Source organism: Sus scrofa, chromosome 13 (genome assembly GCF_054392235.1).
Source record: "Sus scrofa isolate SSC_HxYL_T2T_F1_AM1 chromosome 13, Sscrofa_HxYL_maternal_Yorkshire_Landrace_v2.0, whole genome shotgun sequence".
NCBI classification, from domain to species: Eukaryota; Metazoa; Chordata; class Mammalia; order Artiodactyla; family Suidae; genus Sus; species Sus scrofa.
In genome coordinates this window covers 36,580,244-36,594,224 of record NC_139395.1, presented here as the reverse complement: position 1 = coordinate 36,594,224, position 13,981 = coordinate 36,580,244, and the positions used below count along the sequence as shown (strand labels likewise).

The following is a 13,981-nucleotide window of genomic DNA, read 5'->3' as shown; positions in this document are numbered from 1 at the left end:
TGAACCACAGCCATAGCAATGCAGGATCTGAGCCACATATGCAACCTACACCACAGCTCATGGCAATGCTGGATCTCTGACCCACTGAGCAAGGCCAGGGATCGAACCCGCATCCTCATGGATACTAGTCAGATTCATTTTTGCTGTGCCACAACAGGAACTCCTTGCCTTTGTTTTATTTTTATTGTTTTTGTCTTTTCTAGGGCTGCTTCCGCAGCATATGGAGATTCCCAGGCTAGGGGTCTAATCAGAGCTGTAGCCGCCGGCCTACGTCAGAACCACAGCAACACAGGATCTGAGCCGCGTCTGCAACCTACACCACAGCTCACGGCAATGCCGGATCCTTAACCCACTGAGCAAGGCCAGGGATCGAACCCACAACCTCATGGTTCCTAGTCAGATTTGTTAACCACTGTGCCATGACGGGAAGTCCTTGGCCTTTGTTTTTAAAGTCTGTTTTGTCTGATAAAAGTATTACTTCCCTCACTTTCTTGTCTTTTCCATTTTCATGAAATATGTTTTCCATCCCCTCATGTTCAATCTCTATGCCTTTTGCCCTAAAGTGGGTCTCTTGTAGGCAGCATATTGTAGGTTCTTGTGTTATTATATAATTTGCCACTCTTACGTCTTTTGATAGGAGCATTTTGTCCATTTTTTAAAGTAATTTTTTTCCTGCTTTTTTTTTTTTTTTTTTTTTCAGTGCTGTACTTCCAGGATATAGATGTTCCCAGGCTAGGGGTCGAATTGGAGCTACATCTGCTGGCCACAGCCACAGCAGTGCGGGATCCAAGCCATGTGTGTGACCTACACCTTGGCTTATGGCAACACCAGATTCTTAACCCACTGAGCAAGGCTAGGGATTGCACCTGTGTCCTCATGGATACCAGTCAGGTTTGTTACTGCTGAGCCAAGACAGGAACTCCTAAAGTAATTATTGATAAATATGTATATATTGCCATCATAAACATTGTTTTCCAGTTGATTTTGTATTTTTTCTTTCTTCCTTATTTTTAGTTTTTCTTTTTGGTTTGATGGTTTTCTTTTATATTATGCTTGAGATTATTGTGAATCTGTTATGTGTTTTGGATTTGTGGTTACCATAGTTTTCAAGTATGTTAACTCATAACTATATCTATTTGCTTTAGCCTAATAGCCATAAAAGCTTAAACATATTCTAAAAAAATCCACATTTTCTTTCTTTTTAAACTTTTCTTTTTCTTCCTTTTTTTTTTTTTTCCCCTTTTTAGGGCCATATCTGCGGCATATGGAGGTTTCCCAGGCTAGGGGTTGAATTGGATCTGCACCTGTCAGCCTCTACCACAGCCATAGCAACACCAGATCTGAGTTTTGTCTTCAACATACACCAGAGCTCACGGCAATGCTGTATCATTAACCCATGGAGCAGGGCCAGGGTTCAAACTTGTGTCCTCATGATACTGGTTGGCTGTGTTACTGCTGAGCCACAATGGGAACTCCAAAATCTACATTTTCTTATTTCCCTGCCCCGCATTTTGCGACTTTGATGCTATTTTACATGTTCCTGTTTATCGTTATCCTATTTCTGTTTATTGTAGTTATAGTCACTTTTACAAAGTCTTTTGATTGTTTTAAATAAGCCAATACATAGGTTAAAAGTGATCTTCAATTATTTTACATATTTTCCTGTTCTATTGTGATTGTACCTTTCCTGTATGTTCTTGCTTCTTTTCTATTTAAAGAAGACCTTTCAGGCATCATGGTTTCTGGCAGAAATAAATATATAAGTACTTCTCAACTATCCAGTTTTCAAGAATTCAACTGTTAGCTTTTCTACGTTTAGGTGAAAAGGTTAAAATCTAACTCATGGTTCAGTGCTCTGCATTTATAATGAAAATGCAAGTTAGCTGGAAAGACAGAATAGAATCTTTAACCATGTTTGACATATTTTAATGAAGTCAGTGAAACAAAGTTCAGATTACATTTCACTCAAACTATATACTTAATAATTGATTTTGAGAGAAATCTAGCTTGCTAATTAGAAACATTATATAATCAAATGATAAAAAATATGTATAAAAGAAGTTGGGGGGAGTTCCCATTGTGGCTCAGTGGTAACAAACCCAACTAGTATCCATGAGAACAGGGGTTGAATCCCTGACCCCGCTCAGTGGGTTAAGGATCTGGCATTGAAGTGAACTGTGGCGTAGGCTGGCAGCTGCAGCTCTGATTTGACCCCTAGCTTGGGAACTTGCATATGCCACATGTGTGGCCCTAAAAAGACCCCCCCCAAAAAAAACCCCAAACAAGGTGGTGACCAAATTAACCAACTAATTCAAACTATTTTGTCTCACTTTTAATAATTTTTAGTATTGGCTGGATACCACTTTAAAAAAAAAGCACTTTTTTCTTCTTTTTCTTTTTTGGCCACCCTGTGGCATATGTAGTTTCTTGGCTGACCTGCAGTTGCAGCAATGCTTGATCCTTAGCCCACTGTGCTGGGTCAGGGATCGAACCTGTGTCCCAGAGCTCTAGAAACACTGCTGATCCTGGTGCACCACAGTAGGAACTCCTCCATGCCACTTCCTAATGCAAGTCCTTTTGGTGATGTGGTGTCCAGTACCTGCACTGGATATTGGAAGGGCCTTTTCTTTGCTCTGTGGTTGACACAGCACTGTCAGGGCCAAGGTTTACTTCTTAGCTGTTGGAGTAGAAGACCCCAGATCTAGTTCCAAACTGCATCATGAGGTAGGCGGGAGTGGATCACTCTCACTGGAAAGGAGCCATTGTGTACTCCTCCCTAGGAGCTGTCTTCTGGGACATGTGACTCTGATATGCCACCTACCACACAGTATGCATGCCCACAAAGTCCAGTGCTGCTGGCACCCCCCCCCCCATACCCACTTCTGCTGCAGGCCCACTGATAATTGGCTGGCACCAGTCTCCAGTCAGCATGAGCTCCTAAAGACAGGCAGTATTGTTAAAGTGAGAAAAGGGAATGCTAAGCCCTTTGAAATTTTTCTTTTTAAAGACTGAAAATTATTTACAGCACAAAGGACAGCACTAGAAATCAGGAGGAAATGAACCTAATAGATTTGGAGTTTCCTTCAGTTCCTTTCCAGGCGTTATCTTCTGCTGACATGATTGCTACCTGTTAAGTAAACACTACTTTGCATTTTGCTGCTTTTTACTTAATTGCATATTGCAGTTTTGAGAGACAGTGACAGGGCAACAACAAATAAGCCCAGCATAATCTGACTCAGTTTTTCTTTTTCTGTCCCAAAACAAGCTGTGTCTTTCCATTTGTTCAGTTCTTACTATTTTTATCATATGGGTCCTTCAACCTTTATTGTTAAAAGCAGTTAGCAATTATTTTTTAATATTTTATTTAATTTGTTTGATATTGGAAATGATCTATTTCCTCCCCCTTCCATTTCCAGTAATAACCAGCCATAAATGTCCTAGAATATGCATTCTTTACAGCAGTTGTTCAAAGCAACATGGAAACAGTGAGAAAGAAGCCAGTGTTGTATAGACATAGTCTGTTAAAACGGACTTATTAATAGCATGGACACTTCCTACTTCTTTAGGAAGGATATAAACCTGATGTTTAGCAAAGCTTGCTTTAATCTAGGCTCAGAAAATGTTTTTCATTTGACTTTTTTCCTAATCATAGACAGTAACTGGTTTGTAACATATGACTTGGCTATAGAATAGACAAGCAAAAATTAGTGTAAGTGCCATGTGAGTAGCTCATGTCTGAGTTTCTGGTGGGGTTGTTACCCCACCCCAATCATCCCCCACCCCCAGTCCTGTTAATAATATTAGCTAATCTGGGCATCCTGACCAGATTAACAGGAGAGGTTAGACTCTTATGTGTGTCCTTCACTTATCTATACACTGTGCAGGTTCATGCAGGTGGCAGGGACAAAGAACACTCCTTCAGTGTGTCTCATGTTCAGAAATCTCAGCAGAGGGCCTCCAGCTGTCTTTTTGTTAGGTTACACAGTACAGCAACATTATTGAGGCAGCTGTGGGCATAGTGAACTCTCAATATAATCTCCTCATTGATAAGATCATGGCCCATTTTCTCATTGGAAATTAAAAGATGTGACATACCCTCACCTTCACCAATTCAGGGCAACAGACCTCAAAGTTCATCAGTCTAGGGAGAAAGGAGAGCTTTGTTCTCTGAAACTAGGTAGTCCTCTGATTTTGGTCTTATCTCTCCCAGCTTTTATTGTTTTCTGCCTCTTCAAACCTGCCTCATTTTTCTAAATTACGTTCAAGGTGCACTCAGATACTCATACCACCTGAAATGCTTGGAAAATGCACTCTTAACCCTGAAGTGCTCTGTCGGCTCCCTCTTTCCCACTGTTAAAGCTCCCTGAGCAGAAGTAACTGCTCCCTCACCTCACCATTCAGCACCTGTGTCCCCCCAGTGGTCGTTACCAATGCGACTTGGAATTAGTTTATTCACCAGCCTTTGTCTCCCAGCTCGCGGCACACTAGCAGGTCTCTACAATTTGTTTGCAGAATAAGAAGTGTGAGCAAGGGCATGTGGTCTGCCTTGGGCTGAGGGGAGGGAGGGGAAAGGGAGCAGGAAGGCAAATTGACTGCCCTGTTGTGCTCCTGATGCTTAAGTGAGAGGAGTGCCCTAAGCCCACAGTGAAATGCAGGGGAGTTGTGATGGTAAAGGGGGCCCTTCCTCCCTAGGAGGCTGATGTGGATGGCACCCCAGAGGCATTCTTCTGAGCTGATTTTACGAATAGTATGAATGTGCATCTGTCACCTCACCCCTCAGGACAGATTTTACTTTTATTTTCTAGATCGTCTCGTAGAGTCAACCTCCTTAAGAAAAGCCATAGAAACGGTGTATGCAGCTTATTTGCCTAAAAACACACATCCGTTCCTGTACCTCAGGTAATATAGCACCAGATTCCTCACCCAAGAGTTACAAGGAAGAGAAATTCTGTCCAGCTGTCCTCTTTGAAAAGGATAGACTTGATATTAACCGGGTCAAAGTGAATCCCATGCCCACTGGCAAAAGGTGTTCTGTCGCTTTTCACAGGTAGAGGGCACAGTTTTCCTTTATTCACCCCTGATGCAGAATCCCACTGAGAGCCTCCCTTGTGCCAGGCATTGAGTTGGTGAAATGAAAGTGGATATAACTAGTCTTGCCCCTGAACCAGGCAGGAAAAACTTTTCCTCCCTTTGGGTCTAGCCTCTACCGACAAAGCTTGATACTGCAAAGCTCCGCTATCAGAGCCAGCAGTGAACGGTGATTGATTTGGCACTGAGGCAATAGGTTGATAGCTGCCACAGGGTCTGAACCGATTTTATTTTTTAATTTTTTTTTGCTTTTTAGGGCCACACCCATGGCATATGGAGGTTCCCAGGCTAGGGGTCTAATCAGAACTACAGCTGCCAGCCTACACCATAGCCACAGCAATACAGGATCTGAGCCACATCTGTGACCTACACCACAGCTCATGGCAATGCCAGATCCTTAACCCACTGAGTGAGGCCAGGGATCAAACCTGCAGCCTCATGGTTCTTAGTCGGATTTGTTTCCGCTGCACCATGATGGGGAACTCCCTGAACTGACTTTAGTGTTACATTTTAATGTTATAAAGTTCTCATATATTTTATTTTTTATTTGTTTTTATTAAAGTATAATTGATTTATGATATTGTGCCAATTTTTATTTTGATTTCTATGTAATACTGACCAGTAAGTAGGGACAGATTTGTGGTTAGAGATGGGAGACCTAATCCAGAGAAGTTAAGTGCCTTGGCCCAGAGTTATGTAATGAGATATTCTGCTAGTTCTGGAATGATAATAATAACAGCTGACATATGATAAACGTGCCAGGCAAATGGGTACATGCAAAGTACTTTATGTGAATTTAATCCCCACCATGTATTATGTCCAGTTCACAAGTGAGAAACCAAGGCAGAGAAAGATGCTGTAACTTACCACAGCCACTCAGCTCTCAAGTAACAGAGTTGGCATTTGAACTCAGGTCACTCAGACTTGACCTTGAAGTCCTGACTGCAGTATCATTTGGCCTCCCCAAGTCTTCAGGCTACCACCTACGTACATGATGAGTGAATTTGCCCCCATTCCCTATCGTGTGAGGTAACTGTTCTCTTTTTTCCTGCCAGTTTAGAAATCAGCCCCCAGAACGTGGATGTCAACGTGCACCCCACGAAGCACGAGGTTCACTTCCTGCATGAGGACAGCATCCTGGAGCGTGTACAGCAGCACATTGAGAGCAGGCTCCTGGGCTCCAATGCCTCTAGGACCTACTTCACCCAGGTAGGGGTGCAGCACCTGCTCCTGTTCTGGTGCCTTTGGTACCTTCAGTGCCCTGTCAGACTCGAGGGCTCAGATTTCTGACTGTTTCTTTAGGACTCTCTAATTTTCACATTGATAGTTTTCTTCCAGCAGCATTTCCTTCTTTGAACTCAATTGTGAAGTTTCTAATGGTGTTATCCCTGGGCCTGGAGTCATAAGGCCTGAGTTTTTCTGCTTCCTTTTGGGGCCTTAGACTGCCTCCCTAGGGAAATGAGCTGTCCTGAAACAGAGTAAGCCGCCTCTCCCCTGTGTTCTGCACTGGAGACATTGAGAGGAGAGGCTGACCCCACATACCTAGGGCACAGAGCAGGGGCTAGGCCCTGTGGAGGCAGTGGAAGGAACAGGGCCTTTGGTGTTACTGCTCTGTGACTCACCTTCCCTGGCCTCCATCTCCCTCAGTAAACGTGGAACTGGCCACCTGCACATTTAAGGACAATTATAGGCAGCTGGTCAACAGCAAATGTAGTATGTCTGGTCTGGGGCCTGGCACCATTCATCTTATTGCAATTATCCAGGTTCTAAGTGCTTTGCTTCTAAACTACTCCACCATCTCTGGGGCGTCAGTTTTCCCATCTGAAAAATAAACATGTTGATAATATGACCTCTAGTGTCCTGTCCCAGTTCTGAGATGATGTGATTCTGGGCAGTCCCACATTCATAGTGAGCAATGGGTTCATCAGAAATACAGCAGACCCAAAGCTACAGAAATGGAAACATTTTCCCCATTAAAGTTACACTTGGTCCTGCAAGCAGAAAGCAGACCTCTGTGAGCCCTACTTCTTTGAAAACTTTGAAAATGACCAGGCAGATGAGCGTGTCACATAAGAGCATTCACGGTTACCCACTTAGAAAGAGCGTAGGTGGGAGACAGCATAGGCATCAGCTGTGAGATTGAGCACACTTGGGGCAGCCCAGCATGCCCTGGGACCCGCACACCTGGAGGTTGTTGGGACCGAGGGTGAAGGTGAGCATGAGCCCTCAGAGCAGGAGCTGATCCAGGGAAGGGCCCCAGACCTGGTAGGCGGGTGTTGTCTGTTGTTGTTGCCTACTCAGCCTTGGCACCCTTTACTGCTCACTCCCCAAATAGGCACTGAGGCTCCCTAGTGGGCCTGGACAGATGGCGTCCTGCCTTCACTGAGGCGCCCATGGTTGCCTAGAGTCTCCATCCCATGAGAGAGAAAAACAGACTTAGGAGGAGGAAGGTTGGGGCCTGTCCTGGGCTGGGGCCTCAGAGACATGAAGGAAGGGATGTGGAGCCTGGGCCCCCAAGGCTGAGAAGGAGTTGGGTGGGCAAAGGGGGACTAAGAATTCACAGGGCATTTCTGGCAGAGGAAGGGTGAGGATAAAGGTCTGGGTGTGCAAGAGAACGTCTTAAAGGATCTGAAAGCTCAGCATGCTGAATCCAGTGTGCTGAATCCACAATGGCTGCCGTTAGAATCACCTGGAAAATGTTTAGAAAATAACCTGGGTCCTCCGCAATTCAATCTCAAGAGGTGGGGTGTGGGCAGCAGTACTTTTTAAAAGCTTCACCAGGTGCTGTCGTGTGCAGCTGGAATTCAGCGACGCTGGGCCTGAATGTTGAAGGCCTGTGTTCACTGCAGGGTTCAGGCCAGATGGAGGAGTGTTTATCAGCAAGTTAAGGAGTTTAGACTTTGACTTGATGGGAATTAATGGGGTCTGGTTTGCATTTTATGAAGTGCCCTGTGGCTGCAGTGTGGAAAGTGGATAGAGACCCACTGCGACTTGGGAGAAGTGGGGAGAGGTCTGGATGGAGGACATGGCTCCAGTGGAGGGTGAGAGGATAGACCTGGAATGGGAGGTGGAGTTGGAGAGGAGCGTCCTGGTTGAGGTCCCAGCGAAGGAAGGAGTTTGCCCGTGATTGAGGAGTGAGTCACCACCGGGAATAGAAACTCTCAGCTTCCCTCCTTGCCTTATCTTGCATGAGGCAGATTCATTTAGTTAGGTTATGTTTTATTTTCCGAAGAAGTCTATATGGTTCTGACCAGTGTTTTCAGAAGGAAGGTGGGTTTCTGGGTCAGAGGACCTGCCTCTGTTGGTGCTTTGCTCTGTGGGTTGGAGGGCTCCAAACTTAGACTGTCTCTGCTCTTGTGGGGTGTTCAGAATACCTTCTTGCCCTGACAACAGCAGGTCACCTTGGCTCCTGACGTTTTGACCCTGGGTCATGTTCATCCTGCTCCCCATCTTGTGCCTTGCACTAGTGCTCCGTGGACCAGTACTGCAACAGTCCTGGTTTGCAGTGAGGCCATTTGGTATGGAAATTGGGAACTCTGGTGTCTCTTGTGGTTCGTTCCAACTCTGTTATATTGGACCTGGTATTTCACTTTTCTGGACTTTAAAATTACCATCTGAAAAGTAGTTACATTAACTTCTGCTTTCTAAGGTTTTTGTTTGTTTTGTTTTTAAATAGTTGCACTTGTAGTGTATGAAAGTTCCCAGGCTAGGAATCGAATCTGAGCCACACATGCAGTCTACACCATAGCCACGGCAACACTGATCCAAGCTCCATCTGCTTAATCCACTGAGCGAGGCCAGGGATTGAACCCTCATCCTCACAGGGATAATTGCGGGGGAGGGGATTGGTTCCCTAACCTGCTGAGCCATAACAGCAACTCTGAAAGGGTTTTTAACTGTCCAAGAAGAAAGATTTTTCCTTATTGAGCAGAGTTGCTGCTTTACCTTTTTTTTTTTTTTCTTTTTAGGGCAGCACCCATGGCAAATGGAGGTTCCCAGGCCTCCACAGGAGCTGTAACTGCTGGCCTACGCCACAGCCACGGCAATGCAGAATCCAAGCTGCATCTGCCACCTGCACTACAGCTTAACCCGCTGATCAAGCTTAACCCACTGAGAACCTGGGTCCTCATGGATGCCAGTCAGATTCGTTAACCACTGAGCCACAATGGGAACTCCAGCTACTTTAACTTTTATTGTTTAACTTTTTATTAATGAATCTTTCTAAACACACAGAAAAGCAGATAATACAGAAAATCTCCATGTACTTATTACACAGTTTCAACAAATCATCAGCAATTGGCTATCTTTGTTTTCTCTATTTCTCTCCCACTTGGGGTGGACGTTGGGGAGGAGTATTTAAAAGCAGATTCCAGGCATTTATTTTTCCTCTAATACTGCATTATGCATCTAAAAGTAATTTTTCCTTATTCAGTCATGATGTCTTTTTACACCTAACACAATAGTAATAATATTTACTATCCAATGCACATTCAAATACTCCAGTTATTCAAAAAAAATCTTTTTATAAAAGTCACATGGTTCAAATCTGTATCTAATTAAGTTCCACTCATATTTGGTTATATCTCTTTGAAACTAGAAAAATCACCCTTCCTTTTTTCTTATAATTCTCTTTAGCTTATTTTAAAGGTGTCCTGTGGAAAAATGCACATTTTGGGTTGGCAGATTGTTTCTTCATAGTATCCTTTGTTTGAATCCTCCTTATTTCCTATGAACTGAAAATCAGATCTGGAGGCATGATTTTATTATATATATATATACACACACACATATATATTATATATATACACATATATTATATATACACACACATATATATTATATATACACACACACATATATATACACATATATATACACAGACACATATATTTTATATATATATATATATATATATATATATATATATATATATTTTGGTCTTTTTAGGACCGCACCTATGACATATGGAGTTTCCCAGGCTAGGGGTGGAATCAGAGCCTTAGCCTGTAGCTGCTGGCCCACGCCACAGCCACAGCAACACTAGATCCGAGCCACGTCTGTGACCTACACTATAGCTCATGGCAACACCAGATCCTTAACTCACTGAGCAAGGCCAGGGATCGAACCTGCATCCTCATGAATGCTAGTCAGACTTGTTTCCACTGAGCCATGACAGGAACTCCTGGAGGCCTGATTATATTTTGATTAAAAAAAGGTTTGTAAGAATTTGTGATAGATGATGCCATGTACTTTCCGTCCCATCCCAGCAGGAGGCACATGATGACTTGTTCTTTTGTGTTAAGATCATCAGAGGGAGTTCCTCTGGTTGTGCTGAGTGGGCTAAGAACCTAATACAGTGTCTGTAAGGATGCAGGTTTGATCCCTGACCTCCCTCAGTGGTTAAGGATCTGGCATTGCCACAGGCTGTGACATAAGTCACTGATGCCGCTTGGGTCTGGCATTGCTGTGGCTGTCTTGTAGGCCAGCAGCTGTAGCTCTGATTTGACCCCTATCCTGGGAACTTCCATACGGCGCAGGAAAAAGATTTATCAGAGGGCTCAGATGGTGACAGCTTGATTCATTCACCATAAAGTTCCTCATCAGTGCTTAGCTTAATGTTTGCACCATTCATTGATGACCATTGCTTGAATGTTACTTCGTTAGGATTGCAAGATCATTATTTTTGCTTGTTTGTTTTTGGTCTTTTTGTCTTTCTAGGGCTGCACCCGCGGCATATGGAGGTTCATAGGCTAGGAGTTCAACGGAGATGTTGCCCCCAGCCTACGGCACAGCCACAGCAACGTCAGATCCGAGCCATGTCTGCGACCTACACCACAACTCATGGCAATGCTGGATCCTTATCATTTCTTCTTAACCATAATTTTCCTGTATAGAATAATTTTCCCTCATTTGTTAGAGCTACTAGGTTATCCTGAAATACAGTTCATACCAGAAAGTAAGGGTATATGCTGAGTCCTATGCTTTTGATTATCATTTTGCAAGGAAATGGGTTGGTGTCCTAGCAGTCTCTAGTAACATTTTTTTTTTCAGTAGCATTTGATGAATTTTTTCTGTTTATCCCTCTCTCCTTCCCCCTTTCCCTTTTTCCTCTCCATTTTTTTTTTGTTTGTTTTATTTTTTTTTTTATTTTTTTTTATTTTCCCACTGTACAGCAAGGGGGTCAGGTTATCCTTACATGTATACATTACAATTACATTTTTTCCCCCACCATTTCTTCTGTTGCAACATGAGTATCTAGACATAGTTCTCAATGCTATTCAGCGGGATCTCCTTGTAAATCTATTCTAGATTTGATTCTGATAAGCCCAAGCTCCCGATCCCTCCCACTCCCTCCCCCTCCCATCAGGCAACCACAAGTCTCTTCTCCAAGTCCATGATTTTCTTTTCTGAGGAGATGTTCATTTGTGCTGGATATTAGATTCCAGTTATAAGTGATATCCTATGGTATTTGTCTTTGTCTTTCTGGCTCATTTCACTCAGTATGAGATTCTCTAGTTCCATCCATGTTGCTGCAAACGGCATGATGTCATCCTTTTTTATGGCTGAGTAGTATTCCATTGTGTATATATACCACATCTTCCGAATCCAATCATCTGTCGATGGACATTTGGATTGTTTCCATGTCCTGGCTATTGTGAATAGTGCTGCAATGAACATGCAGGTGCATGTGTCTCTTTTAAGTAGAGCTTTGTCCGGATAGATGCCCAAGAGTGGGATTGCAGGGTCATATGGAAGTTCTATGTATAGATTTCTAAGGTATCTCCAAACTGTTCTCCCTAGTGGCTGTACCAGTTTACATTCCCACCAACAGTGCAGGAGGGTTCCCTTTTCTCCACAGCCCCTCCAGCACTTGTTATTTGTGGATTTATTAATGATGGCCATTCTGACTGGTGTGAGGTGGTATCTCATGGTAGTTTTGATTTGCATTTCTCTTATAATCAGCGATGTTGAGCATTTTTTCATGTGTTTGCTGGCCATCTGTATATCTTCCTTGGAGAACCGTCTATTCAGGTCTTTTCCCCATTTTTCCATTGATTGATTGGTTTTTTTGCTGTTGGGTTGTATAAGTTGCTTATATATTCTAGAGATTAAGCCCTTGTCAGTTGCATCATTTGAAACTCTTTTCTCCCATTCTGAAAGTTGTCTTTTTGTTTTCTTTTTGGTTTCCTTTGCTGTGCAAAAGCTTTTCAGTTTGATGAGGTCCCATGGGTTTATTTTTGCTCTTATTTCTGTTGCTTTGGGAGACTGACCTGAGAAAATGTTCATGATGTTGATGTCAGAGAGTGTCTTGCCTATGTTTTCTTCTAGGAGTTTGATGGTGTCCTGTCTTATATTTAAGTCTTTCAGCCATTTTGAGTTTGTTTTTGTGCATGGTGTGAGGGTGTGTTCTAGTTTCATTGCTTTGCATGCAGCTGTCCAGGTTTCCCAGCAATGCTTGCTGAATAGACTTTCCTTTTCCCATTTTATGTTCTTGCCTCCCTTGTCAAAGATTAATTGACCATAGGTGTCAGGGTTTATTTCCGGATTCTCTATTCTGTTCCATTGGTCTGTCTGTCTGTTTTGATACCAGTACCACACTGTTTTGATGACTGTGGCTTTGTAGTATTTCTTGAAGTCTGGGAGAGTTATGCCTCCTGCTTGGTTTTTGTTTCTCAGGATTGCTTTGGCGATTCTGGGTCTTTTGTGGTTCCATATAAATGTTTGGATTGTTTGCTCTAGTTCTGTGAACAATGTCCTGGGTAATTTGATAGGGATTGCATTGAATCTGTAGATTGCTTTGGGTAGGATGGCCATTTTCACAATATTGATTTTTCCAATCCAGGAGCATGGAATATCTTTCCATTTCTTTACATCTTTGATTTCTTTGATTAAAGTTTTATAGTTCTCAGCATATAGGTCCTTTACCTCTTTGGTCAGGTGTATTCCGAGGTATTTGATTTTGTGAGGTGCAATTTTAAAAGGTATCGTATTTTTGTATTCCTTTTCTAATATTTCATTGCTGGTATACAGAAATGCAACTGACTTCTGAATGTTAATCTTATATCCTGCCACTTTGGTGAATTTATTAATCAGTTCAAGGAGTTTTGGAGTTGAGTCCTTAGGGTTTTCTATGTATAGTATCATGTCATCTGCATACAGTGACAGTTTGATCTCTTCTCTTCCTATATGGATGTCTTTTATTTCTTTTGTTTGTCTAATTGCTGTAGCTAGGACTTCCAAAACTATGTTGAAGAGCAGTGGTGAGAGTGGGCATCCCTGTCTTGTTCCAGATCTGAGTGAGAAGGCTTTCAGTTTTTCCCCATTGAGTATTATATTTGCTGTGGGTTTATCATAAATGGCTTTGATTATATTCAGGAATGTTCCCTCTTATACCCACTTTGGCGAGGGTTTTGATCATGAATGGATGTTGAACTTCGTCAAATGCTTTTTCTGCGTCTCTTGAGATGATCATATGATTTTTGACTTTTTTTTGTTAATGTGGTGTATGATGCTGATTGATTTGCGTATGTTGAACCATCCTTGTGAACCTGGGATGAACCCAACCTGGTCATGGTGTATAATTTTTTTGGTATGTTGTTGGATTCGGTTGGCTAAGATTTTGTTGAGAATTTTTGCATCTATAGTCATCAATGATATTGGGCGATAGTTTTCTTTTTTGGTGGTATCTCTGTCTGGTTTTGGAATGAGCGTGATGGTGGCATCATAGACTGTCTTTGGGAGTATTCCTTCTTCTTGAACCTTTTGAAAGAGTTTAAGGAGGATGGGCACCAATTCCTCTTTATATGTTTGATAGAATTCACCTGTGAAGCCATCTGGTCCTGGACTTTTATTTGTAGGGAGTGATTTTATGACCTCTTCAATTTCATTTCTA

General features: G+C 42.7%; 1 protein-coding gene across 7 annotated transcripts in view; it reads left to right on the top strand.

Moving 5' to 3' along the window:
* Positions 1 to 13,981, top strand: part of MLH1 (mutL homolog 1) — a 93,790-nt gene that overhangs the window by 35,243 nt on the left and 44,566 nt on the right. For all 7 annotated transcript variants that reach the window (XR_014822336.1, XM_021068366.2, XM_084986704.1 and 4 more), the window contains 2 exon segments: positions 4,806 to 4,899; positions 6,144 to 6,297. Coding sequence is in view for 6 of the 7 variants with exons in the window: in XM_021068366.2 (XP_020924025.2) it covers positions 4,806 to 4,899; positions 6,144 to 6,297 (248 nt within the window). In the remaining variant the exon portion in view is untranslated.